General features: G+C 40.0%; 1 protein-coding gene across 3 annotated transcripts in view; it reads right to left on the bottom strand.

Moving 5' to 3' along the window:
- Positions 1-18558, bottom strand: part of LOC119655077 — a 109784-nt gene that overhangs the window by 78716 nt on the left and 12510 nt on the right. For 2 of the 3 annotated variants that reach the window (XM_038060775.1, XM_038060774.1), the window contains one exon: positions 9150-9392. In XM_038060775.1, the coding sequence (XP_037916703.1) occupies positions 9242-9392 (151 nt within the window). In that variant the 3' untranslated portion in view covers positions 9150-9241. Of the gene's footprint in view, positions 1-9149; positions 9393-15905; positions 16012-18558 lie in introns of those variants that run through there. The other variant, XM_038060776.1, reaches the window with a different exon arrangement.

The following is an 18558-nucleotide window of genomic DNA, read 5'->3' as shown; positions in this document are numbered from 1 at the left end:
GGCTGCAAAGAACAGCTTATAATCGATACATTAGCTGTAAAGCAGGCTGTCCACCAAAAACGAAATATCTCGACAGCCTACATCGATTATAAATCAGCCTTTGACTCCATATCACATTCGTGGTTACTACAAGTGTTACGCTTGTATAAAATCAACCTGAATGTCGTTCTTCTTCTGAGAACAGTAATGAAGAATTGGAGCACGAAGCTACCGGTATCCTCACAAACATCAGGAGAGATACCAATCAGGCGTGGCATTTTCCAAGGCGACTCTCTAAGCCCACTGTGGTTTTGTTTGGCTTTGAATCCGCTATCCCATCCTTTGCATGAAAGCAAATACGGGTTCCAAATCAAGCATGGCATATTGTCGAAATGTACATTAAGCCATTTAATGTACATTGACGACATCAAATTGTATGCCAAAGACGAGAACCAACTTCGCTCCTTGCTGGACATCACCATCCAGTTCAGCAGGGATATCGGCATGCAGTTGGGTTTGGAGAAATGTCGCATAAAAACAATTGTTCGGGGAAAACACACCGACAACGAAGGACACAGCCAAAATAACATCCGAATTGAGGTCATGGATTCGGACGACGTCTACAAATACCTCGGCATATTGCAAGCAGCAACACCTGCTGTAGCAATAATCAAATCTAAGTTGCTGGGGGAATTTGAACGGCGTCTGGATTTTGTCCTTAAAACTGAGCTGTACGGGAAAAATAAAATCATGGCAATCAACACCTTTGCCATTCCCGTCCTTCTATACACTTTCGGTGTGATACAATGGAGTAATACTGATTTAGAATCTGTCAATAGACGGGTAAGGGTAGTTCTTGCAAACAACAACATGCACAATAGAGTTGCCGAAAAATTGAGGATCACTATCCCACGTCATCAGGGAGGAAGGGAGGTACTTGATTTAAAAACGTTGCACCACAATCAAGTGCATTCTCTTCGTGAGTTTTTCTATGAGAAACAATCCTCTAGCCAAATACATCAGGCTACCGTCATGGCAGATAATAAATTATCTCCTTTGAACTTGAGAAGCAGAGAATGGGATCCCATGTCGAATGTTACTTCAGTCCAACAGAAGATCGACATGTGGAAAGAGAAAGCCATTCACGGAGGTCATATAAAAAATTTGTTGTTGTCAGGCATTGACATCGAAGCCTCCAACAAATGGTTGACAAATGGTGTACTTTTCTATGAGACCGAAGCATTCCTAACTTCAATTCAGGATGCTTCGCTCCCAACAAAAAATTATAAACGGTACATTCTTCACGACTCCTCAATCACCAACTCCAGTTGTAGGTTATGCAACTGTGAAGAGGAGACCATCCAGCACATAACATCTGCGTGCAGGATGTTGAGCGGTACCGAGTACACCAATCGTCATAACTCCGTCTGCAAGATTCTCCATCAAAACCTTGCGTTGAAGTATAACTTAGTGGCAACCTACCATCCTTACTATAAGTATACTCCGCAGAGAATCTTGGAAAATTATCGGGTCAAACTACTGTGGGATCACACTATTGCCACCGACCACAGTGTTAATCATAACAGACCCGATCTAGTTCTGCTTCTGAAGGAAGAACGAGCGTGCTTTATAATCGATGTAGCCGTACCGTTGGACCGGCACACTGTTGAAAAACAGCACGAAAAAATCCGGAACTACGGCCCCTTGGCAGATGATATGAAGCAGACTTGGAGACTACAAAAGATCCAAGTAGTCCCAGTAATAATTTCAGCGACGGGATTAGTCCCGCTGAACTTACATAAAGCGCTGAAAACGCTCGATCTTAGGGCTGGACTATACATGGAGATGCAAAAAGCAGTTATCCTTGCAACCTGTGCTATAGTCCGAAGAGTCCTGTTCGGTAACAATCTGACCTAATGGGTTTCAGTCTTGATCCGCACTGTCTTCAATATAAGATCCATATCTCTGTAGTGTAGGACCTCCGCGTCATTGGCTGAAGTGTTTGCGACAAGCGGGATGTAGTAATACATTTTCGCATGGTCGCACACACTTTGCGTTAAAACGCATAATCGCTGTGATGCGGGCCTTTGGATGTTGCCTTCAGCCCATCCTTAGGTTGGTCGCCCCTCGGTCCGGTTGGGCGGGAAGAGGGTCCGTGGGCTTTTTGAACTATATATGCTGGCTATTCACCCTCGTGGTGTATAGTGCATAAACTACGCCTATGCACCACTGTTCACGCTGAAATGCGCGTCAACTCCTTTAGCATTTTTCGAGAAGCACGCACTCTTGCCTACCCTACTACCACCGACCAAATTCCTTGATTGAAATAGTACTAGGGCTGTGTACTCCTATGGTTCCCCCAGGCAGTTGTTCACCAAAGGTTAGAGCTTTTAAGTGATAGTGGAGGTCACTTTCCATACGCTACTCTCATATAGCAACACCGAAAAGAATGAAAGGATAACCGCCTTTACAGATTTTAGAGAAGGAAACAAAAGTACATCTAGCGCTACTAACGCGTCGGGCAACATCCGGTTTGGTACCACCGTCGGTAGAAACCACGCTTCCTGGATATATAAATTAATTGACGCCTTGCGTTGCTCTCCCTAATAATGTAGTTAGGGAGAATGCTATGACCCGTCAGACTGAGGGCATTGATTTTATTATCTTGCGCCCAATTATACTTGGCTCCCTTTTCAAATCCAGAGCACAAGAAGGACAAGCAAATGTCATTAGAATAGTCGAGGTATTTGAAGAGAGATGTCATAGTCCACTGAACTCTCCCATGTCATATAGACAGGATTGCATGAAGCATTTCACCGATGACAAGAAGAGATAATACCAGCAACAAGGTGTAATTCTGGCAAACTCCACTTTCCACCTCGAATTCCTCCGAGATTTTACCTTGATGTTGCACATTTTGCGCCTTCCTGTCATTCTGATAATAGCTGTTAGTTTCCCAGGATGCCCCTTGTGCGTAGAGTATGCTCCTTATTCATGCTGTAGAAACCTTCCTCGAAATTGATGATGAACAGTTGAAGCGAAGTTCTAAACTCCATGCACTGCTCCAAAACGATCTATAAGGAGGATCTGGAACGGAATCCAGCTCGCTCCCTTTTGATTAAGCCTTTGAGATGCTCTTTGATGCCTTCCAGGATTATTTTACTTATTATCTTTGCAACGGCAAGGAGATGCAAATACTCATCCAGTTGTCACACTAAAAGCAGGTGCCCTTCTTTGGAATCTTAACGGTCATCCCCTTTTTCCACTCTCTGAGAAGGTCTCGGGTTTGTAAGATTTTCGTACGAGGGGAAAAACTGCAGGTGCAGTTATAAATAACTCCGTAAGAAGAACATCTAGCCCGGCCATTCTACCCCATGGTTTAGATGCCACAGAAGAGCCTGGAAAAATGTTCGAAATGCTTTGGGAGAAATTTCCGGAGACTAAGTTTGTCTTCATGCCAAGACCCAGCACCAGGAAGTTTTGTGCTGGAGAAGCGAATTTTTCAGCATGCTTCGCGCAGCAACAAAACATTGAAGATTTTCAATTGCATTACGGTTTTGTACTGTGTAAAGTGTGAAAAAAGCTACACAGGAGGCGATAAAAAAAGATTTTCTTCATGGGCATCCTACATTCAGGGTAAAGGTCAAGAGGCAACAGGCTCCAAGGTTCATCCAATAGGTAACCGCATCCCCGTTAATGACAACTCTAAAACTCCTCCAGCGCCAATTGTCTCAGAAAGTTTTCTAGCGGTGGTAGTCCGACAGAGGAGAGGAGGGGAGGGAGCGCTAAAGGTCCTAGAAAGATACAAACAGTGGCGTCATAAAAATACTAGACACGTCCGAAAGCATAAAAACGGGTACATTTACACAGCACATACACCAAAACATAGCATGCCAAAACGGCGTCATTGCATTGTCTCCGGATCCTTACGGATCATATTGGAATTAGGATTGGATATTCTGCATACTCATGGCGTAACTTCCAGATGACCATTCCTTTAATCTTGAGCAGATATAGTGTGTGTTGCATTCCCCTTTTGCAGATGAACACGATGTCCACAGGCTGAAATTTAAACAAGTCGGAATACCGGAAGCTTGCGCTTCGGGTATAAAGGTTTTGTGTTCATCTTATGTGAGAAACTTCAACGCACATTTTTCTGTCCGTATATAGCTACAAATCCAACATAATCCTTCATATTTTTCCAAACTACGAGACATATGTACATATTACAGCCATAGATATCACGCTCACCCTAAACAAACAAACTGCCTATTTCCGAATACTGTACACATATATGCACGTCTATAAATTGATAATACCCATATTTCCGATTTACTTCTTATATCTATTTGAATTAGGCACTACCCGCAAAGTTCATTAGCACGCATATATTATATACCTACATACACACATGTCTGGCTGACAAATAACTTAAAAACTAAAACAAAATAATTCTCTGCAACCCAATTCATAAGAACTCATTTCGTTGTGGTATTGACTAATTGATATCTGGTGATGACGTCATACAGGTTGTAGAGTGCACGAAATTCACAAAAAATTGTAAAGTTTGACCCCCTATAACTTTGTTAATAATAATTGGATTTTCTTCAAACTTGACCAAACTGTGCATTATGTTCTTCATTACACGGATGCCAAATTTTGTACTTCTGGGATGAACATAAGGTGGGGTGCCGGGAAAATTTCTAAAATGTGGAAATATACTATTATTAACTTTATTTGTGCAGATATCGGAACCGGATATATTTTGAGGCCTAGATTTCGTAGAGATGCACCACTGTGATTTTTTTCAGATTTTTCGGTTGGATAGGTTCTGAGAACGAGACCTGTTACACTTTTTGTGGGTCATATTTTGAACCCTCACTCCCCTATGTTTCATCTAATATCAAATATTGAGCCAGATTCGAAAAGTACTAATTGAGGCCTTTCATTTGATACCCTACATGGCTACATTCTGTAAAAAAAAAATTTGCACCCTCCATTCACATGTATGGGGAGCCCCCCCTTAAACTTAACACAAGATGGCGTCACTTACTGCATGTAAAGGGATCACCAGATTACATACTTTCACCAATTTTCGTGGCAATCGGTCTAGTCGTTTCCGAATAAATCGGGTGTGACAGACAGACAGACAGACAGACAGACAGACAGACAGATAGACAGACAGACGGACAGACGGACAGACAGACACCGTCTCGATTCTAATAAGGTTTTGTTTCACACAAAACCTTAAAAAACGGATTGGAAAGAATTCCGATAAAGATTTTTTTCCGGAAATTCAAAACGAATGCCCACCTCCTGATCGGTGTTGACAGAATCTACCGGAGATATGCCCCGCATGGGTTGAGTCCACATAGCCACCTAAAGCTACACGCAATAACAGTCGCCAAAATGCTATCAACGAAAGGTAAACAAAAGTTAAAGGGTATGCAAGCAGTTCTCACCATGGTGGCTAGGCCCTGATGAAGTTCTATGTTTTCAAACTGGTGTTCTGAAAGTGACCAGATTCGTTGCTCGAAGTGTTCAACTCATACCTGAAGGAGAGTTCGGGTTCAGAATAGTGCTGCACCTGACGCTTAATGTTAGAAATGCTTTTAATTTCACAAGATCGATAGATATTCTAGGCATATTAGAAAACACAATTTCGCAACTTGGATGAAGTGGCGTTCCATGACTAGTGTTCTTTTTAATCAACGTATCAATGAACGTATGGTCACGTAATTCGCGCTAACGGGAATCCACTTGCCAAGATTGGTCTGAACATCGAAGTCGATGGTAAGCGACCAAAAGGTAGGCCGAAACGGCTTCATATGCTGGATGCGGATTTAAAAGTCTCGCGATCGCGTCCAGATCAGGCATTTGATCGACCACAAAGAACGCCACTTCATGCAGGTTGCGCTAATGCGTGACGAAATTTTATAACACAGTTTGCCATTGGATTGATCCAATATATTTAGTCGCTCAGGTCTGAGTAGGTTGCCGCAACTGGCAGTGATAGTGCCTGTTTCATGGGGATGGATTGTTAAAAATACTGTTTTATTCAGATTCAATCGCGCTTTTTTTATGCCCAACGACGTAGGTACGATTGGCTTGGGACATTATACAATAACCATTCTCGTGCCGAGAAGGAAGTGTACTTGGGGTTGTTGTTTTGTAGCAAATTAACATACAGCACAGTAGAGTTCATCTCTTTTTATGTTCAAGTCAACCCTAACTGTTTTAAGCTCCGTATTTGCTTTCCCATACCCTTGCCGAACCACGGAACTAAATACCGAAGGTCAAAGAATTTCATAGCACAAAGCCAAATTGTTTTCTCTGTTATTTTCGGAGATGAAGCTAGCTACCAATAACACTGCGTACATCATCCATTGTTGTGGTGCTTTTGAACCGCCTTTAATATAAATTACAAAGGATGACTCGTTTTTTTCGAACTGCCAGCTTTCATAGTGGGTCAGCTTAATTGATACTGTTTATGACGTGAATATATTCAACGATACTATTAGTTTACTTTTGCGCATTTACGGAGACTTTGACCTATTTCGTTCCTATTTCAATTTTTCGGTCACTCAGTCACACGGCAAAACGTGATAATGCCAAATATTAATTTCATTTCGGTTTGGTTTGAATCTAATGGTTTCTGTACCGAAAAGAACTTATTTAATAACAAGTTGGGAAACCGGAAGGTGGACGCTTCAGGTATGAAAGGTTTTGTGTATTTCTTTTATAAACACATTTGAGTGTGCATTTTTCCCCTTAATACCTAGCACGTAATGTATGCATATGTTAAGTGGGAATATCCATATTCAGTATTGAATTTCAAACAACTTTGACCTATTATAAATTGGTAGGATCATGCTCCATGCTATTGCTACATAATTACTAAAAATTATAAACTTTATTTAAACAGAAATCGGTATGCAGGGTATTTCGGATCCTAGGCACCATATAATGGCAGCCTCTTGATTTTTTTTCAGATTTTTCGGTTGAGTAGTTTCTGAGAATGGGTCCGTTAAAGAAATGATCTCATTTTCGACCCCCCGTACTCCCCGCTTTTCCAACAAATGTCAAAACTAAGACCGGCTTCAGCAAATACTAACCGAGACCTTGCGTGAGCGTTCACAGTTTCCGCCTTTTCACCAAATTTAGTGTGAATCAGTAAAACCGCCTCCGAGAAAAATGCCTGTGATAGACAGACAGACCGACCGACAGATAGACAGACAGACATACAGACAGTAAACCAATTTTAATAAGGTTTTGTTTTACACAGAACCTTAAAAAAGTACTGAAAAATGAGAAAAAGTAAATAGGTACGGGTAAACTTCAAAAGGTACCCAAATGGGCAACACAGGTTGATTATAGAAACAAGATAAGTGGTTAAATACCGCGGCTTAATGTCCGACTCAAAGATTAGCTTCTTTGAACAAGTCAAAGCAACAGCGGATAAGGATTCAGCTTGAGTTTCGGTTTTAAGTCGGCTAATGACGAACATTGGGACCTTATATCTACCTCGAGACGTGTTCCTCCTCCTCCTATGAAAGGTAGGATGGGTTTTGTCAACAATCGTACGTAGACACAGGAGAGCTATCTCCAAACGATGCTGTCACAGAGAGTAGGGCTAGCAGATATAGTTATGTTGCGTATTACGTTCGAGCTTTTCTTGTTGCGAATAAGATTGAGCTCGACCGATCGAGATCGTCAATCTGGCAACTGCGTAAGATAATTTGCAATTACTTGAGGTTGAGCTTGAAGCGCAGTTTCCTGCTTTTGTGCAGACGATTTTGACGAGGGTTATAGTTACCTGCACCCTTATCTGGGAGCCATTTTAGGAGCTGCTACTATTGCGAGAAGCTGTGAAGCGTAATGGGTAGACATGACTGACACCCAGTGCCTTATATGCAATTAGGAATAATGTTCCACTCATCGTTATCGGTCACCCCCGTTTGCCTAGGGGAAGGCAAGGTTCTATCGCGTATTTATGCACAGTTAAATGAGGTCTTCCACCTATTGCTTGTCATGGACATTGGCATGACCCATGGGCTCAAGCTTATCTAAAGTAAATAAGTAGCCGTGAGATTTTAGAACGTATCTACACTGGGAGGAGTACGAAATTTCGCTTCGTTTACAACCAGTCGATGAAATGAAGATTAGATTCGAATGGTTACAAAAAAAAAAACGCAAGTACCTCTAATGGCTCTAACGGATGCAGTGTAGAAGTTCTCATTATGAAGAACAGTTATCTGCCCTACCATATGCAGTGGTATTGCCTTCTATGAAATGAACGGTTAATTACGTGTGTTTCAGTCATTTAAAAGGGGTTTTCTTCAATTCTTTGTGTAGACATCTTGACATTCACAAATTGATAGCTCATAAGTTAAAGAGATGCGGGAGGGGCCGCAATGGTTAGAGAAGGGGACTTAGGGTTTAATCGATATGGCAGCTGGAAGATATGCTGTCCATCAAATTTAAAGACTTTGACAGCCACTTATTGCCAGCTTTTGATTCCATATAGCATGAGCAAAAACAGCACAAATTAATCCGAATGTGATAGTTCCCGTGGTAAGTGCGTTGACAAAGTAAGTAACGAAGCTATCATTGCTTCATTGTCATGCATATTCTTCAGCAAAATCTCACACTTAATTATATTATTATTGGCAAGTGATCACGGGGTACTCTAGAGAAAAGGAGGGAGAAGAACTTACCGTAATGACATTTGGAATCTACAGGTTGTAACTGCTAAATCATTCCTTTAAGGCGAAATGGCAGTAATGTATCCCATTGAAGATCAGCTGACTTAATCCCTGCTGCTCTGCTGCTTTGCAGTTCAAAGTGTAAAACGCACAAAAGCATATTTTACATATTTCTTTCTATTTCTATTATCTCTAAAAAGTTTTGATTTTTCTACATAAGTTAATAACCATAACCATCTTCTCAAAAATTTTCGCACAATATGAAATCAATAAAGTATTAAAGATGCGAACATAATATAACTTGATATACATAGTCACCCTAAATTCTGTACCAAATTTTCCACTATTCATTAGCTACTGTTAGTGAACATCTATCGACCACCATTCTTCCTAATGTTATATATTCTTACAACTTATAACTATTTGAATTTCAGAATATAAAGTACACAATAGAAACGCGCTAAATTGATTCCGTTTACCCGAATCGATTTTCACAGAACATTTCAATCGGTACAAGCACTTATACATAATTAAAACATTAGTGGAATATAATCATCTTACGATTGGTATTCGTATAAGGACTTCGCAGAAAAAAATTCTTTCATGGCATCCATTGAGGAAAGTCTAAGAGGCTTAATCGTTTCGTTAATTAGAAAGAGGCTTTCTGAGAGGGCGAGGCAAATGATTTCTCTAAGTGGGTTTCCATGTCTGCAATTCAATAAAATGGAGAAAAAATATATTTGCTTATTGGAAAGGCCCAAATCATTCGTAATTAAAGAGAGAAATAATTGCAATTGATGTGCAAATACAAAACTTTTGGATAATTTTATTACAAAATTTGGCGAATATTTGTGGTTTTGAGGACAGTGTTATAGGCAAAACTGTCGTAAACTGCCAGCACAAAATGAAGTTGTTTTCCTTTTTTTCTTAACTAGATGAACTTGAATAAATGTTGAGCTTCATTTCTTCGTAAAACCGACATTTTCTTGAGACTCCAATACTTTTTAAGGATCGAAATAACAGTCTGGTTTAAATCGGTTTACTATTTCACTTTGTCTAATTCAAGCAGAGGACCCTAACAACAACCTTGGATGTAAACAATGCACAGGATTCGGTAAATGGAAGTCTCATGTTCCTGGCAACGATGGGTGGCCCTAGTTGCTTGCTGCAATAGTTTTCGATGGGAAGCTTTTGCTACAGCGCTTAAGACATGAATAGAATGCATTGTCTTTGCAGATATATCGCACGTTGGTGTATAAACATTATACCTTCTGTATAAAATGTACCAGGAAACGGCAATTTAAAATAACCACTCAAAAAGAGTCGGCAACATTTTTTCCCGTAAGTTGGTACACCTTTTCTTAATTGTCAAAAAAAAATTAGCGCGATCTGTCAGCTTGTGTATTTATCATACAAAAGCTGTCAGTGTCAGTTTACTTCAAAAGTATTCTGCGAATTTTACTGTGGATAAAATAGTTGAACAAAGAATTTGCTTTACATTGTTGTTGTACGGTGTTGCAAATAAAATTTCTTTTGCTGATTCTTTGAAAATGTTGAGCAAAGCCTTCGGTAACTTATCTCTGTCGAGAACAGGAGCATATGAGTGGCACAAATCGGTCAAAGAAGAGCGTGAAGTCGTGAAAGATTTGTTTCGTTCCAAAAGGCCTTCAACCTCTATCACTGACGATACATTGACAAAATAAAGAAATTAGTGATTTTAGTGTTACACTGTTGGTTCGTTAGTTGAGCAGTAATAAAATGACTGCTCATGGAACGTTTTGAGTTTTTTGCAAGATTGGTTCCTAAAGAGTTCAATTTTTTGCAAAGAGAGTATCGGAAAAAGGTCGCTGAATGCATTATTTCTCGTGAACCAGACTTCTTCCAACGCATCATTACAGGAGATGAGAACTAGGTGTATGAATACGACACGTTAAAGAGCCAACAATTAACTTCCAAAATTAGTCGAAACTCTGAAAAAGCCGCTCGAAAATTGATGTGTTGCTCACTGTTTTTTGTTTTTGATTAGCGTGTTGTAGTGCACTCGGAATTTCTTCCGGAGGTACAAATAGTGAGTAAGGAATATTATTTGAATGTTTTCAAGCGTTTGTGTGAAAATGTCCGACAGAAGAGACCAGTTTTAAGGAAGGATAATTCGTGGATACTGCATGAAGATAATGCGGCATCTCATAGAACGATTGTGAACGAATAAAAAGCCTAAAACTCAATTGATACCCACCGTATTCACCTGATCTAGCTCCACTTCCCCAAACTGAAATTGCCGCTCCATGCATCCCGTTTTGAGTCAATTGAAGACATTAAACAAAATTCGCAGCGTGAATTGAAGACCATACCTTCTTCGATCTAAGCAAAATTTAAGGAAGATAGGGTTAGCCGTTGTCACAATTTGATTGCACACAATTGAGACTATGATCAAATTTAAGTGTATGTGCTTTTTTAATCAATTCGCGGTACTTTTTATACAGAAGGTGTAATGCATAGCTGGAATTAAATAAATTATTTTTGTGACTTTGGAAAATGCACCACGTAAGTATATACCAATGATTTCCGCCATATAGTTTTCCAAGGGCAATCCACCTTCCATAACTGCACCATTGTTGCAAATAATTAAGTCTATAATCCCAGTCTGCTGACAAATCATATAAACAACATATAAGGGGATCCGAATGAACCTTTATGACCGTATCATTGGGCGTCTTTCCACGCGCTAGTGGTATCAAGCTTATATACGTTGTTTCTTGCTTTCGGTCTCCTCCAAATGAAAGATTAAGAATGGCACTCGAAGGGAGGTATGCAAAATTGTTTTTGATAGTATTAAAAGTGCGTGAAACAGTGTTATGGCTTCCGTATCGACTTCAAATAGGTTCCCAGCAGCAATTCTGGGCACCTGTCTTGAAGGTAGACCCTAAATGTAAAGTAGCATCTATGACGTTTCCAATTTTCGCGCGACAGACAAGTTTTATTTTTTAAAATCATTTTTATTTTTAAGAAATAGGTAGCAATAATGTATAGATTGGAAAAATGAACAAAGAATATTTTAAACTAAGAAAAATAACAAATTAAAATGGCCACTGTGGGCTGCCAAAATTTTCGCATAATGGGTTACAGACCGTGAAGAGAAACAGTAAGAAATAAAAATTCAATTTTACAAGCTATCAGAAAATGGTCGAAAACCCGACAGAATTCTCTTAGCCTTAGTGGCAAATAAAAAAATATAAAACTAATAATAAATGTTTAATCACTTCAAAAGATAGTTTTAACTTAAATTGTTGTTCTTGAAACTATTATAATTAAAACTATTTACTTCTCGGGCTCTCGCAATAACATCCATAGGAAGAAAACGTAATAATAACAGTTGCAATATTAACAAAGAGACAAAGAATAATAACATATGTATGTATAAGATACAACTGGAGGCAAAGCAGCACTCGTTTACTATGTACATATTTACAAATCCCCACCAAGAAACAAATGACAGAACTGAGCACGGCCCCCGCTAACCGGCATCCCTCAGCCACCAGTACCAGAATTTCTCTTTTTCATCCCGCTTAATATCAATTGCTCTCGCTCTGGAGTATCTCCAGTCGAATTCCGGAGCCTCCACAGTAAAGTTCGTGGGGTATTCTATCCTTTTGTCCGTGACCCAAGCCCAAAGGTTCTCGCCGTGTTAAACAGATCGCACTATATGATTTCGAATCAATCTGACGATAACTGTGTCGATTGTCGGCACAGCAACAGCTACATACATCACTTCATTAGTCCCATAATGTTCATAATTTGACCAAGCAGTCCTATTAAGCCCCTTGCAAGCACACATAAATTTTCTTTCAAAGATCATTATGTTCTCCATTTGGCTAGCACTCAAATTAAACCAGATAGGAGACTCGTAGGTGAGCACTGATCATCACAAAATAAAATAGCAATTACATAATCTTAACCTTCCGGCTAAAATGTGGAACATAAAAGAGCCTTTGAAGAGACATAAAAGTCTTGCGAGCGCCTTCTTGCACGACTTTAACGTGTTCGTTAAATTGGAAACGCTCGTTAACACGCACATCCAGGTATCTAATGCACTTCTTATGAGGAATGCGCACAGAACCAACCTCGCTCGCAACAATTTGGAAATCTATCCAATTCTTTTTCAAGTTCCTACTGGCATACGCCAAGGAATTTCGAAATAGAATCGTTTTACACTTTTGCGCATTGATTTTCATCCGCCAACTATCATTGAACATCTTCTGAAGTTCAACTTCCACCTCAATTACCTTCTTGTGTGCCGTGTAGGCTATCAGATCGTCAGCCAAGGCAACCAACGACCTTTTAGGAGATTTATTAAAATCGAAAGAGTTGAGTAATTCGCCGGCAAATACCCCAAAAAGTGTAGGCGCAATCACTGTCCCTTGCTGTAATCCATTCAGAACATGAAATTCTCTGCTAGTGGTGAAATTTCCGTCCGTAATGACAAAGCACTTGCCATACAGCATACTAAACATCATCGCTACGAGGTGGCCGGGAAACTGATTCAATCAGTCCATCCAACCAGACGGTATCAAAGACCTTCTCCACGTCTATAAGGCAAGCGCCTACGCACTCACCATTGTTTATGCGCCAGCAAATATCAGACGTTTCTTTCGTTATTGCATGTATTGTGGAATGTTCAGATCGAAACCCGAATTGTGCATTCGTCAATAATTTTTTTCTATTGATATGCCCGTTCAAGGCTTTCAATACCAAAACCTCAAACACCTTGCTGATGTTAGGCAGCAAACTGATTGGGCGATAACTGTTAATATTGGATCAATCCTTTCCTCTCTTTCCTCTCTTTAAGCTCGGGTACATTTGGGCTTTTTTCCATTGATGATCCGGAGATCGTTCAGAGGTATCGCTGTGACTGCAGACCTAACAGTGGGCATCCTGTTTTTGTAGATATTCTGTTATGCTGTTTATTTTTGTATTGTGTAAATGTAGCGTATGCTGCATGTTTTCACACATGGTTAATATTTTATTGAGGATGGTGTTCATCCCACCACTTGCTGGGGCTTCTTAGCTTCCCTTGTCGGACTGCTTCTGCAAACGGGATCCCCAGGAAAATTGGTCCAAAAGGGACGTTAACACTCAACGCCGCTTACATCTTCGTCCTTTGGGCCGATCTTGGCGTGTGCTACCTTGTTACTCTAACATTGCGGTATGCTTGACATCCATGGTACGAAGCCAGATGTTCTCCGCTTCTGCAGTTGACAAAAAAGGTTTTTCCCTTGCTTCTGCTTCAGTCAGCGAACATTCGGCTGAGGTCTGGCCTTTCCCGCACTTAACACATCGCAAGGTCATTTGAAAGTTTACTGCCGAGTGACTATAACGCCACCGCCGGCTCCCCAGCTCTCCGATCTTATTTGCACGAGGAAGTGCGGCAGACTTCGTTTTCCCAAAACGGATCTCCTCGTACTAAAATGCGACACTGAGAGAAACTTGAGTATTTTGAGCACCTCATCGTGCAATTTTTCCGCATCCAAGCCTTTCAGAAGGAAGGTTTGCACGTTCTCTTCCTCGAGGTGAGGAGTCTTCACTCGCTCGAGGGCCCCCCGGGCTTTCTTGTAATCCGCAATTTTTTTACATTTGATGTGAACTCTGTCATTCTCTGTCTTTTGATAATAAAATTCGAGAGCCCCGAGCTCCCATCAAGTAGAGTGGCTAAAACTCTACCACTTGATTCATGTACATTCCCTTTTCTTTATTTTGGATGCTACTTGTTGCCTCGGTTGGACTATTTTTAAGGTTTTGTGTAAAACAAAACCTTATTAAAATCGATTCAATGTCTGTCTGTCTGCCTGTCTGTCACACGCATTTTTCTGCAAAACGACTAAACCGATCCGAACGAAATTCGGTGGACAGATGGGAACTATGAAATCCCACACATACAGCGAGTGGTTCAGAAATTTACTGAAAACCCCCCTTAAATTCATTCTAGAACTTCCGAATTTTGCACCAGCATAGAGGGTAATATTTTCTATATACGTGCTGAATTTCTGGCCATTAATGCCAAAGTTGTAGCTGTTCAAACTTAGCACTTTCGCGCGAACTAACTGCTTCCAAAGCCATGCAAATAAGATGCTGACGTCATAGTTAACCGGAATAATTGACGTTTGCTTGAAATATTTAATATTAATATTTAATTAACGAGAATAATTGATATTCGAGTGAAATATTAAAATTTCATTCAAGAAGAATCTAATTCTCCCCAGCCTTTTTTATATTTGATGTAGGTTACATTCTTGGTATTTGCTAATAATATTAAACTCAGAGTGTGAAGCGTATGAGGTTGGCTGTTATCAATACAGGGGTTTCCATCATCCATCCGCTTTTTAAAAAATAGAGGGCATTGAATTTTTTAGTCATGTGACACGGAGCTGTCGTACACTCATCGCTCCTCACATTTTTTTCTTTTTTTTCAGCCTTTGTCCTGTTCACAAGCGGGGTCGGCTCGTTGTGATCGGTTTCCTCATTTTATTTTATCAAATGCCTGATCAGGATGTAATCGCCAGGCCTTTAAATCCCCATCCAGCGTATCAAGCCACCGTTGTTTCGACCTGCTTTTTGGTTGCTTACCATTGACTTCGATATTCATAGCAATCTTGGTAAGTGAATTCTCGTTAGCGTGAATTACGTGACCACACCATCGAAAACGCCTCTCTCGCAGTTTTTCCACGGTCGGTGCAAACCCACATCCACCGCGGATATTCTCATTCCAGACGTGATCAAAACGTGTCACGTCACCAGTGCAATGCAACATCTTCGTCCTCATTACCGCAAGACGACGTTCTTTATCTTTATAGTCGGCTAATACTCAGATCTATAGAGAGCGGCAGACGGACGACATTGCAGTAAATTTCAGATTTGGGATGTGCGCTGATACGTCGATCACAAAGAACACCAGTTGTGGAATGCCACTTCATTCAGGTTGCGTCAATGCGTGAAGCAATTTCATTATGCATTTCTCCATTGGCTGATAGCATTGACTCGAGATATTTAAATCACTGAGTCAATGGAAAACCACGTTGTGCTCCTCACATAGGGAAACACAAAACCTTTTATACCTGAAGCGTCAAGCTTCCGGTTTCCCGACTTGTTTAAATTTCATCAGTTGATATTTTTTCTTGATTTTTGTTTGTTTTTTTTATTTTGTTGATACGTAGAGCAAAAACTCACCCAGTCTTCCCTCTTCAGGTCTATCATTTCTGCCCTTGTTACTACTGCAACCAGCCTGGTTACCACTCTCGAATTTTTTGACAGAATTTTTCCGGGAAAAAGTAACCTAAATAACAAATTAAAAGTAAGCTAATTCAAAGTAAGTTTTAAATTAAATTGTATTAATTAAGTAATATAAATATTTTTTTATATTAAGCATAAAATTTAATTTAATTTAATTTAAATTTTGATTTCTTTTTATTAATAAAATTAATTTTTAGACAGGTCCGTTCTGTGCAAATGTCAGCCTACTCTGGCGCTAGGGACAATTCTAGCCATAATAGAGAGCTGGAAAATAACGATTTCAACATGAAGTTGATGTCGATCGGTTGGAGAACACTTTTGAAAACATTGCTTGATTACGAGAAGGTATGTAACCGCCTTACTAACAAGAAAGTAGACTTCTTCACACACCGCAGAGCAGAATAATGCCCTGTACGAATAATACTTTCCGGTTTTTACAACATGAAATGTGAGGAGCTGAAAAAGATTTTACAAGAATAGAATAGCATGGCTTGTCTCGACAATCAAAAAAAAACAAAGCTGGAAGAGTTTATACGGCCACGGTTTTCTCATCGTCACCTATCAGCCAGGTGTCTTATTTGCAGTGGTCATCACAGCTGCAGTCAATGCTCCGTCAAAGGGAACCAACCGGATGGAATTAAATGTGCAATCTGTGGTCAAGGACATTTCTACAACGACCTCGATTGGTCAAAGAGAATAGACTATTTAAAAGTAATAGAGAAATTGCCTGGAAGCAATCAACACAAAAGAACCAGCATAATTTCCTCCCGTTAAATATTATGGAGAACGCGATAGCTTCTGTTAGCAGAGAACTTATTGTTCTATATTGAAAAGCACAGTCAGTATGCCCCCTGCGGCTTGAAACCATCAAGGTCTGCTTTCTTCGAGCGAACTGATCAACATTACAACGGAATTAGCCGAAAAATTTGGCTGATCGTAAAAGAAGAAGAGAAGTTTGCTGTTACGGAATGGAAATAAAATGGCATCTTTGTGATCACTGAAACTTGGTTAAAACCTAAAGACAAATTTTTTTTTCTCAATTATAAAATTTATACGAATGACAAAGAAGCCGTTAGGGGAGAAATCGTTGCAATATGCGTGCGAAACAACATCCGTAGCTGAGTTTTACCGGTTGATAACAAGTGCAACCATTCCTATTCAGGAAATACCTAAACGAAATCACGGAACTAAATTGCTTAAATTTGGATAGAGTCCGTGAATCTCACGTAATCGATACTATGTTATCAACGTTTATCAGTAACATTTGGAATGCAATAAAATTCAGTACTCCACTGATTACTAAAACTTCGGACTATTCATTCCTAATCTTGGATAATGAAATGTAAGAAATGATTCGACAAAGAAATTCGATAAGACGAAAATGGCAGCGTTGCGCTGCTCTTGCCTTCGTCTGAAACTGAACCATCCAGCGTAAATTACTCTTATTGCGAAATTCGAGATGGAATGCTTTGTAAGGCTAGGAAAGCACCCGGAAATTTCAGTTTTTGTTTTAAAAAACTTGCCAAGAAAAGCAATTGTCCTTCTGGCCTTCATTTTTAACTCCTGTTTCCAACTTCCGTACGAATGGTACCTTCCAGCAGGTGTGCCACAAGGCTTTTGCTTAAGTCCGATTCTGATCAACATATTTAGAACTGACATCCCGGAATCACCATCATGTCAACTGGCAGTTTTCTCTAACGATACCTGTATTTATTCCGTCAGGCCAGATGCGCAATTGAAACTAGAAAATTTGGATCAATCAGTCATCAATATTTCTTTCGATGATGTAATAAGATCAATGCTTCTAATACCAAATCAATTTTTTTCGCAAGAAAAATCAAAAAAATAAACTTGCCAGGGAAGAGTTTGACTTTCATCGGTACAAGCATTCCCTAGAGTTCTTCGATCGACAACTTAAACTTCACTCTTGACAAACTTTTCGTTGTCTTACTTTTGTTAATGTTCGTTTATTTGCTCGATCGATACGCGACCGACCGAAAAGTATATTCAGAGAAAGTTGACTTTGACTTGCTCGCAGCGCATTTCAGTTTCTTGTTAGTTATTGAAAATATCACACAGTAATCGTACTGAGGTGCAGGTTAGACTGCGTTCTCAAAGAACTATTGACCTGAGTGAAAATTACACTTACCACCACCAAATGAAGGAAGCGATAACCAAAGTCGCGCCGGGACTTATGAGGAAGAGACACTCTCGTCAGCTCTAAAAGATGGTCACACCCCGAAGATGCAAGATGTAACTGAGCAATATGATTTTAAAATGCTTCGGCAGCGTTTCCTCTATAACGAAGATAAACTGCGGGTGGGACTGGTAAATTTTGACCAACTCATCATGACGCCGAATCAGGAGACTTAACTTGAAACAAAAGGAAACTCAAGACATCGGTAGTTTTTTCGGCAGTAAGAGGGAAGGGGGGCTTACGAACGGTTTTTGTTCCCGAGGTTTCTGAGGAGATAAGAAGTCTCCAGGATTGGACGATGTTCCGAACAAAGTCCTCAAGCTCTTCAGAGGCTTATTTGAAATGCACTCGGAGTAAAAATTGTTTCCCATATGGCGGGAATGGCAAACATTT

The sequence above is a fragment of the Hermetia illucens genome, chromosome 4 (assembly GCF_905115235.1).
Source record: "Hermetia illucens chromosome 4, iHerIll2.2.curated.20191125, whole genome shotgun sequence".
Lineage (NCBI taxonomy): Eukaryota > Metazoa > Arthropoda > Insecta > Diptera > Stratiomyidae > Hermetia > Hermetia illucens.
This window is presented reverse-complemented; position numbering and strand designations above follow the sequence as displayed.